At 40.1% G+C, this 25,257-nt stretch overlaps 1 protein-coding gene across 1 annotated transcript in view; it reads left to right on the forward strand.

Moving 5' to 3' along the window:
* The window catches only part of LOC102303630 (short transient receptor potential channel 5), a 224,732-nt gene that overhangs the window by 160,329 nt on the left and 39,146 nt on the right, over positions 1-25,257 (forward strand). Inside the window, exons 10-13 of the mRNA XM_005946022.3 lie at positions 2,602-2,800; positions 9,964-10,103; positions 16,942-17,142; positions 22,977-23,098. Of these exons, the coding sequence (XP_005946084.1) occupies positions 2,602-2,800; positions 9,964-10,103; positions 16,942-17,142; positions 22,977-23,098 (662 nt within the window). The remainder of the gene's footprint in view (positions 1-2,601; positions 2,801-9,963; positions 10,104-16,941; positions 17,143-22,976; positions 23,099-25,257) is intronic.

Below are 25,257 nucleotides of genomic sequence, written 5' to 3' on the forward strand. Positions count from 1 at the left end.
CAAACTGCTGCTTTTTCAGACTGTTTTCAGGTAGTAATTAGACCAAAGTTACGGTTTACTGACTGAAGGACGATGGAAAATAAGAAATAAGGTTTTGAAGAGGACCTGGAAGTTAACAGATGTCACAGACATACGGAGTGTGTTATATATTTAATCTGGTCATTTTATGTTTTAAAGGATTTCGTTTCAGAAAAATGTCTATTTATGCTGTTGGTACTGCAGTAATATGAGCCAACTAAATACACACAGATGAACTTCAGCCAACTTATGAGCCAATGTGTTAACTTGCTGAGTCATTAATGCTGGGATGCAGATAAAGATCTGCTTTTGTTCATCTTTAAAACCTTTGAGTCTAGAGAAATTGAGAAACATTTCTCTAAACATGGGGTGGCTGTAGCTCAGGTGGCAGAGCAGGTCAGCCACTAATCAGAAGGTCGGTGGTTCGATCCCACGCTGCATCCTGGCTGCATGCCAAATATCCTTGGGCAAGATACTAACCCCATGTTTGCCTACTGGTGGTGGTCAGAGGGCCCGGTGGCGCCAGTGTCCGGCAGCCTCGCCTCTGTCAGTGCGCCCCAGGGCAGCTGTGGCTACAACGTAGCTTGCCATTACCTGTGTGTGAATGACTGAATGTAGTATAAAGCGCTTTGGAGTCCTTAGGGACTGAGTAAAGTGCTATACAAATGCAGGCCATTTTAAAATAAATAAACAAAATTCTGTACAAAACTGCACATTCATTTCCATTCCTGGGTCATGGATCATGGTGTTCCATGTTGGATCCAGGTCTTGGCGAGCCTTTAATTGATGAGCACCTGATGACTCTGTAGGGTCCAGGTGGGCTAATCTCCAACATGCTGCATGGGTCTATCTGACCGAAGCAGGGGTTTGTCAACCATGCAGCAATCGAAGGTGGAAGAAGTACAAGATCAGCAGCAGATATGAGATTTCTCCAGGTTTTGATGCCTCCTGGAGGGGGGAAGAGTTTATTTTTATTTGGGAGAACTCAGAGTAGGGCTGCTACTCCTCCACGTTAAGGGAGCCAGTTGAGGTGGTTCAGGCATCTGATTAGGAAGCCTCCTGGGAAGATGTTCTGGGAGGCCCCTAGATAGAACCAGGATATGCTGGAGAGATTATATCTCTTTGGTCGTCCGGGTTACTGCTCTGAACTCCAGGAATACTTTAAATGATTTATTGACACATTCAAGAAGCAGCAGGAAACTCAATAGATATGCAAACAAGGAGGAGATCTGAGGCAAAGGGACAAAACCACAAGTCAGTCAAGAGGGAAAAACAAAAACTTGATATCTTCAGGAGAATTAATTGCTTTAGATATTTGTACTTTGACGAGCCAAAGACAGTTTTGTAAAGAAAATTGGTGCTTGCCTTCACTGCCATGTGCTGCTGCTTTTCACAGCCTGGCAGGAATGATGGGCGGTTCTAAAATGAAGAGTCACATGACAGTTAAAGGGCACAGTTTTCCAAAATACAAGTCAACTTACATACTGGCTCTTGTTTCCTGATTCCCCACATAAAGCCAAAGAAAAGTAAAACATTTGTTTGCAGCACATTTCAGGGATACATTTTCAACATAACTCTGTTAAACCCAATAATTGGTCTGGAAGTTCGGAGCCATCTTACAGGCTTTCTTAAAAATTTTCCTCCTTCTTAGATGAATGCTGTTAGCTCATTTTTAATGTTAGTTTACTTTTCTGTCTTTCTATAAAGCTTAAGAAGGAAGAATAATTAGAAAAGGGGAAAATATTTGCACCTCTTTCCTCTCGTTTATTACTGTGACCTTTGTGGTGTCTTCAAAGACTCCGACATGTAATTTGATCTTAATTGAGGTTATTTACACTGCATGTTTTTGCTGATGTGAGTGAGATAATTAACATAAAGTGCTTACATATCAATAATCAGAGTGGTGCCGCAGTGGGGTTAGTTATTAATGTTTTAATTGTGTATTTAAGCACACGTCTCTCTCCCTCTCGCTCTCTTTCGGCCTTATTGTTTCTGAGTCTGTCGACGTGCGACTCAGTTCGAGTTAAAAAGCTTCACTGGCGTGACTCAGTGTGCCGAGGTTGCCAGCAGCAAGTAGACGAGCAGAGCAAGTAAACAAGCATCATAACGGCAATAACGCCAGCGATAACAATAACAGCGCTGACAGATGAAACACGAGGTGACGGTGGCTGAGCATGGACATTTATCGACTTACATACATCTTCTTCTTTTTCTTCCCTGTTGAGCTGAAATTGAGGGGAAAAGAACAATATTTGAGAGGACAAAATCAGTTTAAGGCATCAACAAGCATCTGAGGTGATGTTTTTTGTACTCATTAATCGTTACATAATGTCAAATTTCTTGTTTGTGTTGCTCTGCTTTGAGAGTCACGTCTCTGGAGACATTGAGTCCTGTGTTTTTATGCCTTCAAGCCACTTCCATCGGCTGATTTTATTTTAATTTATTTTTTTGGTCATTAAAGTTCATTTAATAACAAAGCAGGCTCCCTCTTATCTTGCCTCTCCTTCTTCTTTTGTGCTCTTACTGAAATCCTTTCTTTTTCCATTCTCCCCCTGTCCATCTCCCTCTCTCCATCCTCCTCAGATCTACCTGTTGGCTCCAAAGAGTGCTCTGGGAAGTTTCATTAAGAAGCCTTTCATCAAGTTCATCTGTCACACGGCATCCTACCTGACCTTTCTCTTCTTACTGCTGCTGGCCTCGCAGCACATCGCCCGCACCAATCTGCACATGCAGGGACCCCCACCCACCATTGTGGAGTGGATGATTCTGCCGTGGGTGCTGGGTAAGTTTTCAGAGTATTCCTCGGAGGATTGTGCTTAAAAACTCTGTACCTGCTGAAATGATCTGCTCTGTTTGTGACTGGCCTTTCTGCAGCTCTGACCTCAGATCTGTTGGAAGTTTCTCTGTAATTCAGTCACATAGCATCCCTTACACTGGCTGGTATCCAACAGGGGTTTGAATCTTTACAAAGATTTTCATGATCCGACAGATGTCTTCTGTCTGCCTACAAAACCAAGTTCTGCCGAAGGCAAGAACAAAGTTTAAATCCAGCTTTTAGAGCCTTTGTTGTTCTTCTCTACTGGACTTAAAGACTTTACAGATGGGGACAGTAACTCTTTTTTTTTTGTTTATTCTGCTTTTTTTGTGTGTTGTGAGAAATATGTGCCATCAGCCACTTCAAATCACACTTTGAAGACATGTTTTCATGTAATAAAATAGTTGTGTGAAACAGTCAATGAAAGTTAAGAGTCGTGTTTGACAGTTTCAGCATGGTAAAGGGGGTTTCTTCAAAAAGCAACTTTGCATTTATCCTGGTAAATGGTGATGTTTTCACCTCAGCTTAGCTTTATTTCAGGGGTGGGCAACTCCAGGCCTCGAGGGCCGGTGTCCTGCAGGTTTTAGATATCCCCCTGGGTCAACACACCTGAATCTGGAGAACTTCAGGACGTGTTGAGGAGGTCATTTAGTCATTTGATTCAGCTGTGTTGGATCAAGGACACGTCTAAAACCTGCAGGACACCATCCATCAAGGCCTGGAGTTGGCCAGCCCTGCATTATTTACATAAAGACTTTTTTTAGCTTCCTGTTTGTTACTTGGCTGTTCCTTGGGCAATGCGTCCCTATCAACCTGATGGAGCTTAAAAGGTTCTGCAAAGAATTGTGGAAGAAACAGAAAATAGGTGTTAACCTCGTAGCATCATTATACTAAAAAAAGCTATGAATACATGTGTACATGTTTTGTGTTTTTATTTTTAATACAGTTCCAAGAATTTTCATAAAATCTGTAAAATCTAGAGGTAGAAAATTGAATGTATTCCATTTATGAATTAGACTGTGAAGAAAGACTTGCGCCACCCCAGGGAAATGAGAGACCTAATAAATGTCCTCAAGTGTCTGACAGTTTTGAAATTTGAAATCAGTTTGACAGCGTGGTGTTGTGACGCAGGCTCACCACACCGGTGGAGCCCCCTCCACCACTGCTGCAGGCTCTGCTCTCAGCAAAACTAGCAGCATCTCAGGCAAAAGCGTCACGGTAAATTAGTCATTTTCACACATGAATTCAGTTCCACTTGGACTTTCTCACAATGATAGGTGTGTTGACACTGTTAGAAGTCCTCAGCTGGGTTTAGCCAGGGGTGTTGACTGGGCAAGGCATGCAGGGGGGAGGACACAGGGCAAATGCCTGCTTGTTATGAATTCCTCAGAGATTATGCTCTCATGTCGACACACGTTTTACCAGGAAACTGGCAAGGAAACCTAGTGAGGTCTAAGCCCGTTTTCACACTTACAGTTCGAAGGTCCAAATCAATTGTTGAGTTTTCAAACTTTTAGGTTCTTCCTTAGATTTGGGTTCTTTCCACACTAAGAAAAATCCAAGTGGACTCCAAGTGAAACAAAATGCGTCACTTCAAACCACGTGAGAATGTCCAGTCTACTTACTGGGACCATCAAAAGTAAAAACATGAAGAAATTGCTGTGTTCTGGACTATTGGAGAATTTACATTCATTTCACAGCTATTTGCTAGTCATGTACCGTATTTCCCGGACTACAAAGCGCACCTAAATATTAGCCGCACAAGCTAAAATCAGGGGAAAATCCTGTTTTGTACATACATTAGCCGCACCTGACCAAAAGCCGCAGGTGTTTCAATGTTGACTTATCATATGTAAGAGAATATGCACAAAGGGAATTGTCAGGAAAGAGATGGCTGTTTGGAGACATCACTTTTATTAATATTTTGAAAAACAAGTTATGGGTACATATTTGCACATGTAGTACATAAGAGTAGCCTACAGCACACCAGAAAAATAGATTCGGACTACCTTTTAGGCTCAGGTGCAGTGACACAGCTTTAACAAGAAGAAAAGTCAGTCATTCACCACCATCTTTCTCTTCTTCCTGCGCACTAAAACCACCAAAGTCCTCTTCTCCAGTGTCGGATACAAACAGGCTCAGGATGGCTTCGTCATCCACTCTCCGCTTCTCTCCTTCGTTGTCAGTGTCAGAGTCGAACACCCTCAGAAGGCAACGTAGTGCCGTAAAACAGCGGAACACACAAAACAAATCGTCTTATGATATGACAAAAATCACGGACAATCCATAGAAAAGCCGCACCTGACTAAAAGCCGCAGGGTTCAAAGCTTGTGCAAAAAGTAGCGGCTTATAGCCCGACATTTACGGTACATACTTTTGCACGTCTATAGTATCTTGCCGCACCCCAGAATACTAAGCATACATGGCTATGAGAAATTTTTGTTTATCTGGAACTTATAACGTACTGCTAGTAGCTGGTTCGGATCAAGGTCAGATCGCATTCATATAGAGTTGGATGTCTCGATACCCTCTGGTTTTGGTATTGTCTTGGTCCTGGTTTAGGCAGTCTTGACTACAAGTCTACATTCACACCATAGATTAAACCACCCTGGAGTTCATTTGAAGCCGTACTAAGACCTCCTCCAAAGAGTCTCATTTCACTGACCTTTACCCTAAAATTAACCCTGTGTTTATTTGTTTGTTTTTGTTTTGATTTTTTTTTTTACAAAATTGCTCTCCCAAGTCTTGACAGTCACAAAACAAAGATTATAATGATTCTAACAAACATGCATAAAACACTAAACATTTTTTGACCTTGTCTGAAATGCATGATTGGGTTGGAACTGCCAGCTATGATGCTGAGATTAAGGACCATTCAGTGTCCGGTCAAACTGCATCAGATTCAACAACTCTGTTAGGCGATGTCCAAAAACGCTCATGCCTGCACTGCTATTGTCTGTAATGTGGAAAGCGGGCTCTGATGAAGCTGAACTGGAAGTTATATAAAAAAAGATTCCAGGCTCTGCTGCTTCAGTTTGAATCTTTTTTTTTTTTTCAGCTGTCATGACTTTGACGGTGTTACAGAAATGGGCTGGGTAACCTTTTAAAACATCAGTATAGAGGGAACAACAAGGCTGGAGGAAGATTTATGGGAATCTGTTTCAAAAGTTGCCAACTACAGACTGACAGTTAGGGGACTTTGGGACTTGGCTCAGGAAATGGTGCATGGAGAGGGTCAGTGGAGTAACATTTGACTGTTCAAAACAACCGACGTCAACAGGAAACTACTAGTTTTGTGAGTGTTTTTCAGCTGTTATTGAAAGTATATTTTCTCTAAATTTAAACAGCGCTTACAAACATTTTGCACAGACAAACGAAATATGTCACACTTTTTTACTTCATATGTCTTTAATAAGTGACTCATATCAACTATTCTAAGCTGAGCTCTAACGACGAACTTCACATTTAAAGTCTTGAATGAGTCACTGCCCGGCAAGAAGCCGGACTTTCTCCTCCAGACAGTAAAAAAAACCAACCAGATTTAAATTAATAAAGACAAACTTATCTGCTTCATTTTTTCTGTTTGATTGCTAATCATCAAGAGGCCCCGGAGTGTGTCTGTAAAAGTGCGTGGATGTGGGGGTGCGTGGTCGGCTGCTTTCAAGCCTGTGGAGGAGTTAGTTTTGTGTGTGTGTGTGTGTGTGTGTGTGTGTGTGTGTCTGTGTGTGTCTGTATGTGTGTGTGAGAGAGAGAAAGAAGTGGTAGTGTGTGGGTGTGAAATGATGATTACATCTCCATCTTCTCTCTCAGAGCTGACACCAATCATTTCCAAATGCAGTCCATAATCACTTGGAAAAATACAAAACCATCTGCTCTCTTCCATCGTCTCTTCCGCTTGTTTTCTTCTCATTTTTAAAGTCTCGGCTACAAAACATGTTTGACAAAAAGAAACATGATTTACCATTAACTGGTTGTCATGTTGATGGTAAAAACTGGAACATTTCCTTCTGTTGCTTCCTTTTGTAGTTTTTCGTGAGGCTCATTAAATACCAAAGAACTTAGGCATAGTTGCACTTAACCCTTTAAAACCGGTCAGAGCGGCACGCTCCGTTTTGCGAACTATTTTAAATCCCGGTAGAACTGCAACCACGTAAGCTAGCGCAATAATTTTTTTTGCATATGAAACCGGAGGAGTTGTACTTACATCTTATGCCATCAGCTTGTCCTCGGTCACGTTTCCTTCCACATATAGCTTTGCAAAAACTGCATAAAAAGCACTTGCAGCAACAAAAACATAATATTCCAGAAACACGCTTTGCCGATCCGATCAGCTGTTCATAACACTTCCTACGTCATCAGCGCAACTATCGCACTGTCCATTCCTGCCCGAAACCGAAGTGACGTCATTTTCGCGGAAATGTAGTTTTTTGAGCCTATACTGGTGTTTTTAAAAGTTATGTTTGACTTTATGACTTTCTGTGTCGTTTCTGGGATGCTTAGGACTCATATTGCACTGCTGGAAATAGTTTATTTTGATGCATATGCTGCTTTTTTGCAAATTTGCATTATAATATTTATTTTCGTTTTTCCTGCAGTATATAAAAATTGGTGTATTTCAAAAATAAAACTATGAAGACACTCAAAATAAATTTCCTGTGGTGGGAAACTATTTTGTGCAACTTTTTTGTATTTACAGTTTTGAGGGATAAGCCTCTTAAATTTCTCTAACTACAAATATATGTTAAAAAAAAAAACGATTTTCAATTTTTTTGTAGTTTATTGCACTTTTTTGCAATTTATGTAATTACTATGCACTTAATGCAAACATATTATTAAAATTGGGCTATAATGGTTGTATTGATGTATAGCAACTTGAAATGCTCCCAAAAATGGCTCCACAGCATGTAAAAATATAATATAAGCTCTGGCGGACTTGGTTCTATGGTAGGTCTTAAAGGGTTAAATGTTTCTCCCCAGAATTCAAAATAAAGTTCAGCATGTCTGTCATTCTTACAGTCTGTGGCAATACTCGTCTATGTATCTGTCTAATGTTAAAAAACATGTGCATGCATTTATTTAAGTTCAGATTAGGTACAACACAATACTACTTCCATGTTTTTCTGTAGCACAGTGGTTTTTAATTTTCATTATTTTAGGTGATTTCTAATATATTTGTTTTTCTGGAACATTATGACTCCATTAAAATGTTAATTTTTAAATTAAAAAACAAATAAAGCTAAAGTAACATAATTTTTAAAGTAAAATTAAATAACAAGATTTGGAAGACTTGGGACTGAAAGATGAGCAACAGGTAGCTCAAAAATTATTTTCAAAAACTCCTTCGTCTGGAATAAACTTTAGATTAAATGAAATATAAGCAGCAATAACATTTTCTTGCTGTCAAAAACCAAAGTATGGTAAGGTACGCTCTACCAGAATGTTATTTATGGGAGAGACAAAAGCTATATTAAAGGTGGACTGTATACATTTATATAACAGTTCTTGTGTTATTGGATATCTCTGAATCGATCACTGCATTCGTTTAAAACTGTTTGCATGGAATTGCAAAAATCTGTAGAAGTATTTCAGAAATTAAAATGTGTTGGAGTTGATTTATATTTAAATTTTACTTTTAAGAGGGAACGCTTGAAAAGTCTCCAAAATATGACTGATCAGCTGTCAGTATTCACAGCAGGTCTATTTGTTCATTTTGCTCTAACTTATTTCACCTATGTAATGCTGTAAGAACAGAACAGAATAGAATAGAATAGAGTAGCCCTTTATTGTCATTGTACGTGTACAGCAAAATTGGCGGGGGGGGGGGGATTAAAATGATTCTGTCTCCTGTCCCCAAATATGTTACAGGGCTGCATTTATGAGGTTATTTAAAACATTTTTTATTACCTTCAGAATAATTAAACTTCTTCCATTAGAAATGATTAAAAAAACGAATTGAATGTCAGTTCTTAATTTGGGGCTTAATAGAGTAATTTTGTAGATGTTTCCTGTTTATAATGTAAATGTAAAATAATGTAAACATCTTGTATTTGAATCGCATAAAAATATAACCCTTCTGCCTTTTGTGCTCATTACTTTATTTTGTATAGTAATGACATTTGGAGTGTCCAGATGTGACTAAATGATAATTAAGATACAACAATACTGTAAAGTCGGCTTGTTTTATTTGTTTATTTTACAGAATACTCACAAACCCTGATTGCAGTTCATAGCAACACAATATTGGTAATCAGGATACTCGCTCTGCTCCAGTAAATGTAAATCGTATCATGGGATCTGTGGTCATTCTACACTACACTTGACATATAACATAATACTTGAACATCATCCTCACTTTGCTTTACGACAAAACCAAGAGCCAAGAATCCATTGTGTTGGATCTGTTTCACACCACTAAATGACTATGACCACTCTGGAAATATTGTTTGTTGTTTCTGAGAATAATAACTATGTTTGGATTTGTTGCTAGGACAGAGTTTGTGTTCACAGATAAGAAGAACGCAGTGAGCAATGAAAGAGGAAGAGAGTCGTAGATGTTGTAAAAACCCCTAAAACTCCCAGAAGATTGACTGAGGAAATAACCGTTGCTTAGTTTTCATTCTCCATTTGCAGTTCTGCAGCATCTCTCTAAATGGCCGCAGTGATAATGAACCACACGCCAGCTCTATCTTTTAAACATTACTAGGCGGTAGTAACGACCAGTCTAATTGGGAACTAATTGGGAAGAACCAACTGGAAGCTCCTCTGGCGTCATATTTCCTGGAACACACCAAACCACTGACCCACCGTGCCGCAGAGGCAAACTGATACGTGAAAACTTGGAATCCAGGTTAACCAAGAGCCAGATATTCCAGGGAGAGAGTATTAAATAGAAAATGACTTGTGCATTATTTACTTTATCTAAAGCCAGTCATACAGAACAAATATGATGGCTCTCTGCTTACTGCTCCAAGGCCGCTGACAAAGGGGAATATTCAGCAGAACTTTTGTCATACTGCAGAAATGAGGCAAACAAAAACCGCTGATGGATGACATTAAATGATCATATAGACACAACTGTGTGTGTGCATGTAAATAACCAGCTCTGTGTACACTGTGCATGTGTGTTTTAGGCTTCATCTGGGCAGAGATTAAGGAGATGTGGGACGGGGGATTCACAGAGTACATCCATGACTGGTGGAATCTGATGGACTTCGCCATGAACTCCCTCTATCTGGCCACCATATCTCTGAAGATAGTAGCCTATGTGAAGGTAAAGTTGAATGTGTGTTTTAGAAAGAGGGGAGGATGAGAGGAAGGAGGATGATGGGCACAGTGAAAGATATAAAGCGTCAGTCAGTTTATGAGGTAATCAGTGCTTAATGTTCTTGCTGGGAGATGAAACTAAAATGATACTGAGTAACATGCTGATTGTGTAATGATGCATTCATGGAACAGCAGGAAACAGGCAAAGCTCAAATGTCTGTTAAACGCTTTTGTTTGCATTGTGTGGAAGAAGAAAGATGACTGTTAAACAATCCGAATGTGGAGATTTTACTGCTAGCAGTGTCGCAGCACTACAGTGCTCAGACATAGCATTAAATACACTCATAGAAGGCGAGAGTAAGTAATGTGGTGATGGGAAATCCTTGCATTGAAATGCTTGCCATGATCTCCACCAGCAGAAAAGACGCCAAGGCTTTAACGTAACCTCCTAACTCCCCACAGTCCAATCCCATCAACAATTTCTGAGCTGCACCAAAATAAGCCCGGTCCATGTGGCCCCACCCTGACACCAAAGAGTGTATGGACAAGAATGGCCAACTTCACATCACCCTTTGGTCACCTGTTTCAAAGCTTCTGTTTTACTTTCTAGGTGTTACCAGGTGTAACCATATTGTATTTGGGGCGTCAGAATTGCTCATATTTGCACTGCAAATCCATGCTAGCTTGAATAGCTTTCAGCTAGCATTACTGAGGCTGGCATGACTGAGGCTATTCAAGCTAGCCTCAGTCATGCATGCTTAGAGCCTTCTGGCAACCTTTAGTTGCTAGTGAAAGTCGTATTCCCCAACCATCTGAAAAGTAGTTGCTCAGGGTTTCTGGAAGCTGGTTGCCAGAGAGGTATGCAGTGCTGCATCGTTATTTAGATATTGTTTACATGCTAAAATTTTTCGCCCATTGCTAGGTGGTTACTAAGCATGTATAATTCAATAAATGAGATGTCGTTGTCATGAAATTAAAACGGTAGAATGCTTTCAGAGGGCGTTGTAGGTGCGTAAAGAAAAAGGTCATTTTTAGCTAGGTGACAGCTAGATGGTGTATATCATTCATAATTTAAGTATTGTGGATAAAATGTAGAAGTTGCGGTCATGTTATGCCTATAATGCTTTTATATAACGGTGTAGGTCTGATAATGGAAAGAAGTTTCAGGAGCTTAAAATCTACCTGTTTGTAAAGCTTGGTTGCTCAACTCTTGATGTTGTAGGAAGAGTTTGAAGACAAAGAAACAGATAAGATTTATTCTATTAACCCTTTAGAGCCGATCGGAGCGGGAACGCTCTGTTATGCGTAACTATTTTTAAATCCCGGTAGCACTGGAACCACGTAAGCTAGCGCAAAAATTTTTTTTGCATATGAAACCGGAGGAGTTGTACTTACATCTTATGCCATCAGCTTGTCCTAGGTCACGGTTTCCTTCCACATAAAGCTTTGCAAAAACTGCATAAAAAGCGCTTGCAGGAACAAAAACATAATATTCCAGAAACACGCTTTGCCGGTCCGATCAGCTGTTCAAAACACTTCCTACGTTGGAATAGACGTCAGCGCGAACTTTTGCATTTCCGCCATTACCTGGCCGAAACCGGAAGTGACGTCATTTTCGCGGAAATGTAGTCTTTTTTGCGATCAGGGCCTCAGGGCCTATACTGCTCTTTTTAAAAGTTATCTTTGACTTTATGACTTTCTGTGTCGTTTCTGGGATGCTTAGGACTCATATTGCACTGCTGGAAATAGTTTATTTTGATGCATATGCTGCTTTTTTGCAAATTTGCAGTATAATATTTATTTTCGTTTTTCCTGCAGTGTATAAAAATTGGTGTATTTCAAAAATAAAACTATGAAGACACTCAAAATAAATTTCCTGTGGTGGGAAACTATTTTGTGCAACTTTTTTGTATTTACAGTTTTGAGGGATAAGCCTCTTAAATTTCTCTAACTACAAATATATGTTAAAAAATCAAAAACGATTTTCAATTTTTTTGTAGTTTATTGCACTTTTTTGCAATTTATGTAATTACTATGCACTTAATGAATACATATTATTAAATCTGGGCTATAATTGTTGTATTGATGTATAGCAACTGGAAATGCTCCCAAAAATGGCTCCACAGCATGTAAAAATATAATATAAGCTCTGGCGGACTTGGTTCTATGGTAGGTCTTAAAGGGTTAAAACCCCTTTGCATAAAAGCATTTCTTTTTTATAGCTTTGGTCATGCAATAACCATTTCCCGCTGCAGTGTCCCATACATTCACTCAAATAGCAGAAATGACAGTTTGCAGATGCACAATAGGACATGTTAACATTAACTGACCATAAGAGAGACAATGCCGAGAGCACAGCCCGACACAAATATGGGGCCTTTTGCTCAGCCTAACAGTCAATGCCGTTTGTGTCACATTTTGATGGACACAGTAAAATAATGCAAACACTTTTTTCCATTATGGAAAAAAAAATCCTGCTGTGTAACTTCTAAACTTCTAAAGACAAAGATATTAATTAGAGGTGTAGCAGCACTATAGGGGAGCGATTTCAAGAGTGGGTTACATGTTTGCGCCTCGTGAACATGTACATGGGTCCTGCTGATGATTCCACCAACGGCTGGCTGAGGCAACTTATCAAGGAAAAGCATGAATGTGCCAACAGAGGCATTTAAAACACAAATCGGCTGTGCAAATGTGTCATGAGAAAATAATAAAATATAAAAATGAAAATAAAAAACTTCTCTGGAAAAATGTATTGGCAAAACTGCTGTTTAAAAATGTTTCGATTTTACTGCTGAGAGCACATGAGATTTAGATGGATATGGATGTATATACAGTATAACCAATATATAGACACGGATGTCAAATTGAGACAAAACGTAGCATCCAGCCAGCCACTGTTTTTGTTTTTTCCTTTTATTCGTCACCATAAAAAGAATTTGCACCACGCCCTTTGTGAAGTGCAACTCCTTTGACCTAAAAACACGATCCTGCCTTTGTCGCTGTTCATCTTCGAGGGTCGCACATATTACATATTTCACAGTTTCACTTTAATGGCCTCAGTGATTTTCTTTCACAGCTCAGCTTTTAGCTTTAATGATACCTTGTTTAGCTGCGCACTCTGCATGCATATACAATTTATCTTTTATTAAGAGCAAATAGTGTAATCACACACACACACACACGCCAGACGGCTGGGCCATCTGCAGCAGCTGTGAGTCACTGATGGCGGCGGGTGGCCCTCCTACACAGGTCCTACACACACACACACACGCACATACAGTTGTGCACATTGCATCTGCATGTAACCTTGCATTCATGCAAGAATAAACATCCACACGGTCATACACAATGAATGCCCACACAAAGGGAGAGGCAGCTGCAGGCACATTATATTTTAGTTTTCTGTCTTTTTTTTCTTTTTTTCATTTTTCCTTTAAATATTCATCAACATTTAAAATCCTCCTGAGTCACAAGATTTGACACACACACACACACACACACACACACACACACACACACACACACACACACACACACACACACACAGATGCACAGACACACAGAGCAAGCACATCTGAGAGATGGTGTAAGAGAGTCCATAAATTAATGAGAGTGCAACTGTGTGCATGCTTCTGTTTCTGGTTTGCCCGTGTTTTTCATGTACGTGTGTGTGTGTGTTTGAGAGGACGGTGAATGCTAATCGAGGCAGAGTTAACGAGACACAAGTCCTGTGGAACTCTAATGGCTGAATTTATAATGAGGTGGAAGCCAAGCATGAGACAACCGGGAGAGAGGGAGAGATGTGCAGAAGGTTTGTGCAAATGGGATGGAAGCAGTCACAGAAATGAGTGAAGCAAGAAACGGTAACACTAACAGAGAATGGAGGAGTGGGGGAGAAAGAGGGTAATGAATGGTTATTTATCACGGTTTTAGGGAATAAAGGCTTGAAGAGAGAGCTTAGGATAGAGAGGGATTAACAGTGAAAGTAGAAGAGAAATGGCAGGAGACGGGGAAGATGTGCAAGCACGTGGCACGAAGAAGGATTGAGCGGAAAGCTGGGGGCAGAGGAAAATGTGGACTTAGGAACAGCAAAAAGAGAAACACAGGACCTCGACTGTGAACTGTGTTGAGATTTAAAGGCTCAGCTGAGAGCTTGAGGGAGCTCCTGGGGATTAAAGCGTGTTTATCTTTCAAGGAATGCTCCTACATTTTGGATACCTGTACTGCTGTGTGATATCAGAGTCACTCTAGTCTGTTTTGTCTGTATAACATGCGTGTGGTCTTCACAAAATGATTCATGGGACTGTCTTCTGAAAGACGGGGTGTTTATCAGAAATTTGGATTCTGTTTGTGGCAGTAGTGTGTTCTTGTGAAAGGAGTTGCACCTAAAATCTGAAGAAATCGATAAAAACTTCGTCATGAAAAGGTGCCCCTTGATAAATACAGCAAGTCCGCTTTGTAACAAATAGACAGTGGAGGCCTGTCCTGTGAGTCTCTCCAATTCCAGCTTCTCGAAGAGTGGTTAGCAACTGCACTCCTTGTTCTGCTTTGGAGGACTTGGCAAGACCATGAAATTGAAGCCCAAAGTGCAGCAAATCACTGGAACCAGCACATCATCAACCCAGGCCAGCAAACCATGTAGAGAAACATGAGACAGGGAGAAGCTGTAGGCTAGCTGGTTGGCAGTGACTGACATTTCAAAATAAGAGTGAGGAGATTCAATTCAATACAGTTTTATTTATATAGTGCCAAATCACAACAACAGCCACTTCAAGGCACTTTATATTATAAGGTAAGGACCCTACAAAAATACTGAGAAAACACCAACAATCAATAGTCGACCCCCTGAGCAAGCACTTAGTAACAGTGGGAAGGGAAAAACTCCCTCCAGCAGAACCAGTTTCAAGGAGGGGCAACCATCTGCCGCGACCAGTTGGGACAAAAGACATGCTGTGGAAGAGAGACCACCACAAGTGAAGTGGAGATGCAAATATATTTTACTTGGTAGAACCTTATAAAAAGTGTTCTTCATTAAACCCAGATAGAATGACTTTGTATACAAAGTGTACAAAGCAATACACCAGTGAGGTTAGCAACTCTTCCAATGTGCAGCCTTAGTGAGAAAGTGGAGTTGGGGTATGAAATGACTGAACATGAAGCTCACTGGAGAGACAGCTGAATAATATCGAAGAGCACCGCATCACAGGACACTGACCTCTCGTCCAGCTTTAGTTAGACTTGTTAGAGCCAAACAAAAAGGATCGTAGTCCGCAACAGTCCAAACCTTTATTCTTTCAGGAAGAGGCTGAAGGATATCAACGACAGCACCTGAACACCTGAGTCGTGTGTCGGATGTGTGAGCAGTTTTTTGTGGACATAGATGTAAACCACAGAAGGCCGGCATCAAACTTAACATGAGTGTTTAATTCTGATTAGTCCAAAAATCTAGGATAACACAGGAAATGGAACAAGGGAATACACCTGTTACCCAAATAAAACAGGAAGTGTGACACGATAGAATGACATACAATTACTGTTCATCCCCAGTAGCTAAAACGAACAATAACTGAACATATACAGTGGCACATACAAATAAAGCTCAGACTTGACTGACAAGGGTAGAAAAAGAAATGTTAGAAAATAATCAAGGTTTTTACATTTCTAAATCTGGACTAAATAAATATATACAGGACCAACTGGAAATGAGTAATAATTTCTTTTTTAAAGCTGAAAACTCCATTCACCATATAAACAACAAACAAAAATTAAACATAAAATATTCTCACAGCCCAAAACAATCATCAGCTCCCAAAAATAAAAAATAAAAATCACAGGAATATAAAGCGATAAATAGTTAGCAGCAAATTAACTTTCAAAATAAGAGGAAGTGGATTTTCCACTAGTGAAGCAGCTATGAATGTGAATGTTTTCTTGGTAGATTAAACAAGAAAATCATGTCAGGTGTGTGTGTGGGGAAACACTGAAGGCTTTGTGCTTCATGATCACCCTCCTGATGTTTTTTAATCTGTGTCCACGCTGGCAGTGATCTGCTTGTCGAGCATCGCTTTGAAGCTGACTGCAGGTCAGGCTTGCAGACATTACAGGCTCTGGTTGCCTAGGTAACCATGTAATGTAGGCTACTTACGACCACATCTTATGCCAATCGATGGTATCCTGTGCTGTCATTGGTTGTCGCTTCAGTTGCTTCCCTGGAAGTTGTGAAAAGTTTCCTATTAGGTCTCCGTGTGTATAAAAAGTCCTGCGTCTTCCTTGTGTTGTTTTTACTCTTTTTAATTTCTCACTTTAAAAGATGAACTTTGTTTTACTGGATCTTTGCAAACTAGAAAATCATTTGTCTTTTCTTCAGTTTACCTGCCTCTTCTGTCCTGCATTTGTGCTCCAGTTTTGCAGAAAAAATAATAATAATAACAATTTTACACAAGGTTGACTCAGTCTGGAGATATTTAGCATAATATAGCACAGAGACTGGACACCAGTAAAGGTCTTATTCCTCTGCCAAAAGGAGAGTGGAGGCGGAGGTACATTTTCTGTGATGTTTGTGAGATTAGACACACACACACAAAAGTACAAAGTCATTTTAGATAAAACTTAGTTGAGATGTGGGGTAGAGGCAAATGAAAAGCCTCTTAAGCATTCAGCTCAGTGAGGTTAAACCCTCTATGATGGATAGAAAAAACTTACATCATTGTTCCCATCTAATGTTCTTCCAGCTACTATGGAAAAAATGTTTTATTTATATATATATATATATTATTAATCTTTTCCTCTGCTGTTCCTCTCACCTCCTGCCTCACTCTCCTTCCTATCTTTTATTCTTTCAGTATAACTCCTCTCGGCCTAGGGAGGAGTGGGAGATGTGGCACCCGACGCTGATAGCCGAGGCTCTGTTTGCCATTGCCAACATCTTCAGCTCTCTCAGACTCATCTCCCTCTTCACCGCCAACTCCCACCTCGGGCCACTGCAGATCTCCTTAGGAAGGATGCTTCTGGACATCCTCAAATTTCTCTTCATTTACTGTCTGGTAAGACATAATTGATGGGTTTGTAGCTTAAACCTATTCGCTGGAACGTTCAAGACAGTTCTACTACACAGCAAGCAAGACACGAGTAGGCAAAGTTCTTCATGTTTCTCGTGCACAGGAGGGAACTGGACAAGCGCCGTTCCTTCGCCTGACCCCAGTCGCTGTCGTCCGCTCCCCCATAACACTGCTCTGTTATTGAGGTTGCATGAATATAAATAGGTTTATTAACATATGACGTCTACATACACACAAAGAGTACCTTGCCTGTGCGTTGTGTAAGTGTGTGTGTGTGTGTGGGGGGGTCAGAGTGTGACCCCATAAACGACTTCCCTAAACCTGCTGGTCTGGAAGTCCAGCAGTTCATCTAAACAAAAGGCACTTAGAGTAAAACAGATATAGATGTGTTTGCTTTACCATATATCAGCAAGAAAAGATAAAACCTTGCTCATGATCCCAAGAGGTGTGTGATCTATGCCAGAACACTCTGTAGAGGAGTGAACGCACCCCCCTCTTCATGCTACACAGAGTTGTTACAGACCTCCTAGGATGAGACATTCTTTCAATCTACAAATGATTATATACTTCTAAGCATAAGTGACAATGAACAATATAAACCTGACAATAATAACCGTCCTCTGTAGCACATTTATGCAAAATTACTTTTGTTATGCATTAAAAAAAACCTTAATTAAATGCAAATTTAAATGGGGGGGGGGGGGGTTCTTTTTTTTAATTGATCTGAATCTAGAGATGTCAAGCTCAGAGGTGGAGAGTTTCGCAGTCTGGGGGCCACTTTTAGAAAAGCTCTCTCCTTTAGTTTTTAGCCACAAATGATGTACTCATACGAGGTCCTGATCACATGACCTCAGGGACCTATTTGGGGCATATAGAGGTGAAAGGTCAACGTCAACCTGCAGAGATTTCAACTAGTTTTTGCTTAGACAAGCAGACATTGAATTACAGTACACCAATTATAAATGCATTTATAATAATCTCCACACAAATGGAACACAATGTGACACTTAAGTGTTAAAAACAAGTATAAAGTTGAACCATGGATCCCCATTGAGGATTTAGCAATTGTCACAAGGGGTCCAAGAGCTTATCTTAATCACAAATACATCAGGGACACACAAAGAAATAAGTTTTTCCTTCATTATGTTGGAGATGGTTGTCAGCCACCTAACTTTTAATAGATCCTATTCAGGATCTACAGCTTAGAGACATCTTGAGGCGTAAAAGAGATACATAACTGAATGTTAGCTGAATAGCAGCGGTAACAAATGCATTTAAAGATGCTCAAAATGTGCTGAAGAGGGAGCAGGTGTAATACAAACAATAAGGGCTCAAAAACAGAAGCTTGTGGCACACTGTCGCTAAGAGAAGAAAACAAGGATCTGTATGAGAAACTGCCACAGAAAAGCGTTGTTCAGGCAGCTATGATGCAAACCACTTCAACACAGATCCCGATGCACCCACCCAGTGATTTATTACCCTATTATTGTTACCCTATTGTACAACATGTGATGTTCAACAGTATCAAAAGCAGAGGTAAAGTCCAACATCAGCAAAACAGAACATCCTCCTGCATCACTGTGCATGGACACTGTATAAAGAGCTGTTTCAGAAGAATGAGCGCTGCGAAAGTCAGATTTAAATTTATCAAGAATACAGTTTTTATCTAAAACCGCTATAAGCTCCTTATCCACAGCCTTTGCTAAGATCTTAGCAATACATGACAAGTTTGGTGTGTGTCTGCTAAGAAAAGAAGGCTCAAGCTTGGGGTTTTTATCATTTTAAATAAGCAGGGCCTTGACCAGAGAGCAGTGAAGTGTTGATTCTAGTGAGCACACAGAAACCTATAGTACAACAAAACAGCATTTTATCTATGTCATACATTTGCATGCTGATACATTCCAAGTACCATGGGCTCGAGCATCTTTTCCAAGGACAGTGTGACATGCAGACTGAGAGAGCCAGTGATCTAATAAACTGTACCATCACTTAATCATCTTATATTTTAGTACTGGTTGCAGCTTATATAATTCATAGCAATATAATATTTTTTTCTATTTTCTAGAGGAGAAGAATGTAATTATGTTCACTTAGAAAACATCTGACTCACTCTGTAGCAGGACACTCCCTGCTACAAGGACACATCATGTTCTCTTTTCCAGCTCCACACAATGAAGGAAAAAATATTGAATATTAAAGTTACTGCAGCAGCAACAGTACTGAGTTTCTATTACATGCACTGTTTGAGTGGTGGATGCTCAGATTAAATGCATTCAAAAGTCTTTGTAAGCCAAAGGTCAGGATTCAGGCTGCTATAAATGCTATGTATTGAAAGGGGATCTCCCTAATATGCACCCTCAGGCACACATCCCTGACTATGAGCATATTAGCCCCACCTACCTTCTGTTCAAATGTTCGGTTTATGAGTGGCAGCCAATCAGAAGTAAGTCAACATAAAGGAGGAAAGAAGGTCAAACTGCCAACTCTTTGAGCCACGATCGCCCACCATTCTGTGCAGGATGGACCCCGTCCGGACCTCTGAGATGGGCTCCAGTCCCCCAGTTACCCTGAACTGCATAAACAGAATACGGATAGATGGATGCACAGCCTTTGTCTTTTGAATTCTAATTGTATTAGTGAGTTCATTTTGAAGTTAAGAACCCACATTAGCATTCACTTCAATTTTATCTAAAAGGCTGCTGCTTTGAGTGGTATTTAATCTCCTCTACCTTCACTCACTCTACACGTCAACTTTTGCATCTGTTTTCTTCTAATTCACACACATGATTTCTGTCTTGCTTACTGCCTTTCATTCCTCGTGTCTCCAACACATACCTCCACCTCTCCAGCCACTTTTCCATCTGCTCCCTACTTTCACTACAGATCAGAGTGTCGTGTGTAAAAACCAGAGTCCACAGAATCTCTTTCCCGACCTCATCTGTCAGCCTCTCCATCACCACTGCAAACAAGAATGGCTCAGAGTTGATGTCTGATATAATCTTACCCCCACCTTGAACCCATCTGTCAGTTCTACAGCACACCTTCCCACCCTTACTACCATGCAGAGTATGGTATAAGGACAAAGCTGCAGCTAGCAGGTAGCTGAAAATTCTTGAACCAGGCTCTTTGAATTCATCAGTGAATTTTGAACCCTTCAGCCTTCTTCTCTCGAAGGCAGATTTAATTTCTTTTTCTTTTATGGCACGGTTAGCTTGATTAGCAGAACAGTCTCTGCACCACCACATCACTATGTGTTGCTGACCTCACTACAGGGAGTGCAGAATTATTAGGCAAGTTGTATTTTTGAGGAATAATTTTATTATTGAACAACAACCATGTTCTCAATGAACCCAAAAAACTCATTAATATCAAAGCTGAATGTTTTTGGAAGTAGTTTTTAGTTTGTTTTTAGTTTTAGCTATTTTAGGGGGATATCTGTGTGTGCAGGTGACTATTACTGTGCATAATTATTAGGCAACTTAACAAAAAACAAATATATACCCATTTCAATTATTTATTTTTACCAGTGAAACCAATATAACATCTCCACATTCACAAATATACATTTCTGACATTCAAAAACAAAACAAAAACAAATCAGCGACCAATATAGCCACCTTTCTTTGCAAGGACACTCAAAAGCCTGCCATCCATGGATTCTGTCAGTGTTTTGATCTGTTCACCATCAACATTGCGTGCAGCAGCAACCACAGCCTCCCAGACACTGTTCAGAGAGGTGTACTGTTTTCCCTCCTTGTAAATCTCACATTTGATGATGGACCACAGGTTCTCAATGGGGTTCAGATCAGGTGAACAAGGAGGCCATGTCATTAGTTTTTCTTCTTTTATACCCTTTCTTGCCAGCCACGCTGTGGAGTACTTGGACGCGTGTGATGGAGCATTGTCCTGCATGAAAATCATGTTTTTCTTGAAGGATGCAGACTTCTTCCTGTACCACTGCTTGAAGAAGGTGTCTTCCAGAAACTGGCAGTAGGACTGGGAGTTGAGCTTGACTCCATCCTCAACCCGAAAAGGCCCCACAAGCTCATCTTTGATGATACCAGCCCAAACCAGTACTCCACCTCCACCTTGCTGGCGTCTGAGTCGGACTGGAGCTCTCTGCCCTTTACCAATCCAGCCACGGGCCCATCCATCTGGCCCATCAAGACTCACTCTCATTTCATCAGTCCATAAAACCTTAGAAAAACCAGTCTTGAGATATTTCTTGGCCCAGTCTTGACGTTTCAGCTTGTGTGTCTTGTTCAGTGGTGGTCGTCTTTCAGCCTTTCTTACCTTGGCCATGTCTCTGAGTATTGCACACCTTGTGCTTTTGGGCACTCCAGTGATGTTGCAGCTCTGAAATATGGCCAAACTGGTGGCAAGTGGCATCTTGGCAGCTGCACGCTTGACTTTTCTCAGTTCATGGGCAGTTATTTTGCGCCTTGGTTTTTCCACACGCTTCTTGCGACCCTGTTGACTATTTTGAATGAAACGCTTGATTGTTCGATGATCACGCTTCAGAAGCTTTGCAATTTTGAGACTGCTGCATCCCTCTGCAAGATATCTCACTATTTTTGACTTTTCTGAGCCTGTCAAGTCCTTCTTTTGACCCATTTTGCCAAAGGAAAGGACGTTGCCTAATAATTATGCACACCTGATATAGGGTGTTGATGTCATTAGACCACACCCCTTCTCATTACAGAGATGCACATCACCTAATATGCTTAATTGGTAGTAGGCTTTCGAGCCTATACAGCTTGGAGTAAGACAACGTGCATGAAGAGGATGATGTGGACAAAATACTCATTTGCCTAATAATTCTGCACTCCCTGTACTGTAGCTTCCTGCCAAGATCAATGCTCTTCAGTCTCGGGTGGAGGGAAATAACCTTGGTGTGGTGCTTGTATTGCTCCCCCTTCTCCTGTGATATAAATATGATACTTGCGTGTGTGGTCTGAATGTTTAAGTGGTTCTGTGTCTACACAGGCACACACACATCTGATGAAACAGACATGCAACATTTCAGTCAATCCGGCTTTCTACACAGGCAGTATGATGTCTTACTTGCGTTTTACATGTGCTAAACATCCAGGTTTACCTTGAACATTGTCAAGCCTATTACACGTTCCTAACGATAGGAAGACATCCAACAATCGGGTTATCAGTAGGAATTGAATTCAGGCCACCCCTCTTTTGTTTCTTGTTAAGCAGCTTTGAAGTTTCCATTTTATCCAGTACTGTCTGCATCTTTGATGATGATGAAAGCAAGCAAATTTCTCAGCATGCTGCATCCTTGATTGGCGGTAGAAGGACATTACAAGCCCATTTCATTACATCTGAAACTCATTAATTCCTCCCCAAAGGAACTCCTAACGTACAACACAATCCACGTGTGAATTGCTTTGCTCCTGACAGTCTTAAAACCAATCCCAGCAACCCCCGGGCACCTACGCCATAATACTTCATGTTCACACAGTAGCAGCTTTATGTAACACTACTCATGTTAGCTCTCTCCTGTTTGAGATAAAAGCTGCGTTTTAAAATGGCCTGGAGGCACTAAAGGTCAATCCCTGTAATAAAAGTGAAATGTTATATTTGCAGAGCTTCACTTCAAAATGAAAAAGTATTGAGGGTTTTTTCTTTCAGATATTGAGAAATCAGTATTATACTTCATTATATATGGTGGTTAATGTGTGGAGTCTCGAGGTGACGGAGCAAAATCATTGGGTGGAGTGTCGTGGTTGCTAAGAGTATGTGTTAGATCAGGTGTTTAAGTGCAGCGCTGATGTGTTTTGTCTTGTGTTTTTCATTATGTGTAGGTCCTGTTAGCATTTGCTAATGGTTTGAACCAGCTGTATTTCTACTATGAAACAAAGGCATCAGAGGAACCCAACAACTGCAAGGGCATCCGCTGTGAGAGGCAGAACAACGCCTTCTCAACGTGAGTACCATTTCCAACTATATCTGCATGTACTTGAATACGTGTAGAGTCTGGTAGGAAGTGAAAAAGGGTTGAAACTGCACCAGTTTGGTATAAATACTGGTTTTTGGTTTTGCAAAACTGTTTTGTTTTTTGTTTTTTCCTTTTAAGTGCGCTTTAAATTTTCCCGCCTTTCCATAATTTTCTTGTCACATTTTCTTGTTTTAGTCATGCTAACAATACCAGGAATTTAAAGTTTGATGTTCTGAATTAAATTTGGTGATCTATTGTCATTTGATAATTGTCTTTAATGCTAATTAAATCAAATGTTAGTATGCTAGCACTGCAAACTAAGATGGTGAACATGGCATGTCAGAAAGCTGATGGTATTTACTAGAGTCTGACCAGTATGGGATTTTTAAGACCAGTTTCCAGTGTTTTAACCCTTTGATATACAAAAAACATAAAATCTGAGTAGAAAAAGTAATTTTTTTACTGTAAAAACAACAAACATGTTTAACAAATCATCTTCATAACTTGAAATGCAAATAGAAATGGTAAATTTTTTAAAAATTATACACAAGTTTTGCAAACAACAAAGTACACCACAGGCCTAAACTGGTATATAGTTTGAAGTCCGCACTTTCGACCCAAGTTGAAATGGGTCGCTGCATCTTGTTGCTGTGTCGTCTTAAATCGGTCATGTGATTGACCCCGGGGAGTTAAAAATCTGATTCCAGCTGATATTTTCTCTGTCAGAATTGAAAACAAATGCATTGTTTTATAAATAAAATGAAACTTATTTGAAATTTAGATTAAAACATAAGTACCTACTGTATTTTGTAGCGTTCTGTAATTCCATCGATGGCCGTACATTTCTAGACCCGGTTTACTTTTCCTTTTTTTTAATTAAAGCAAAGAAACAAACCCATTGCCCTGCCTGTCTGTGTTAAGTTGAATATAAATGATATTTCTTTAGTCATTTTTTTGTAAACAAACCTTTATTTAAACCTGCTCTTCAGTGTTTGATAAAAATGAACTGTGAAACTATCAGGTTACAGTGATGTACACATCCATTTAAGTTGCACTAGATGTATGTGTGACTATTTTATTGCGCACATCAAATGTGTAGAAGTACTACATTGATCTCAATTCAAAGTCTTATTCGCGCAGACCTTCATCTTGTGCATCGTTGCACCAGATAATGATATGGAAATGATTTTTTTGGTGTCGAATAGAAACTCAGGCTCAGTGAACTTGGGGAATATTAATACCGTGTTCTCTTTGCATGTGAGGTCGGTAAATGTGGAGGCAAGTCAAGGTTTTGCTCACGGAGAGGCCAAGTTTGAGTTACTGTTCATACAGCAGCTTTTCACAGGCTCAGCAGAGATCCAGAGTCTCAGTGCTGAGTGAGACAGAGTGAAAGCCAAGATGAGTCAGTGGTCTGAATATTGATCAAGGCAGTGGTTTGTTTTAGATAATAGCTGTATTGATTCGCGATCAATTCCATTACAGTAAAGTCCTCGGTACAATGATAGGGCCGTGAGGACCATGCTAAAACAACAGCTCCCACTCTAAACTTGTCTGCTTTTATTAAAGGTAAAAAGAGAGGTATGTTTGATATCCATGTATTCAACCACAGATTATCATGCAAGTAAAGTTTGACCCAGGACGCTGCTAATGATTTTATTTCTGCTGAAAAGTCAAACTGTGACCTTAGCTAAGTTTGTTTTTAGGGTGTCTGTCTTGTTGGGCAAAGAGAGTGGGTCTTTTAAAGAAATACTGCAGTGGCCTGAAGTGAAACTGACTGGAGTTCCTGACCCTCTGAATTAACAAAAACGTTTTTTACAAATTACATTTTAACCAAGACTTTCAAGTCAAATAAATCTGAACATGTTATTTCCAGTCTAAGGAGCTTGGAGAGAAAAAAACATCTGCATTTCTTTTAGTTTCCTTGAAGATGTTTCACCTCTCATCTGAGAAGCTTCTTCGGTTCTAAGCGCAATTAATGGAGATTTTGAGCCCTATGGGAGTGTCCCACCAAGAGGGTCATGGACCCACTATGGATCCTCTACCTAATCATATGAGCCAAGGTGTGAAAATGGGTGTGGGTCACAAGCAGCCAACGTTTCTGGTGAACCCATTGTAAGACCAAGCCCCACACTATCATGTGATTTCCT

Source organism: Haplochromis burtoni, unplaced genomic scaffold, assembly GCF_018398535.1.
Source record: "Haplochromis burtoni strain Fernald_Lab_line unplaced genomic scaffold, NCSU_Asbu1 Contig_470, whole genome shotgun sequence".
NCBI lineage: Eukaryota > Metazoa > Chordata > Actinopteri > Cichliformes > Cichlidae > Haplochromis > Haplochromis burtoni.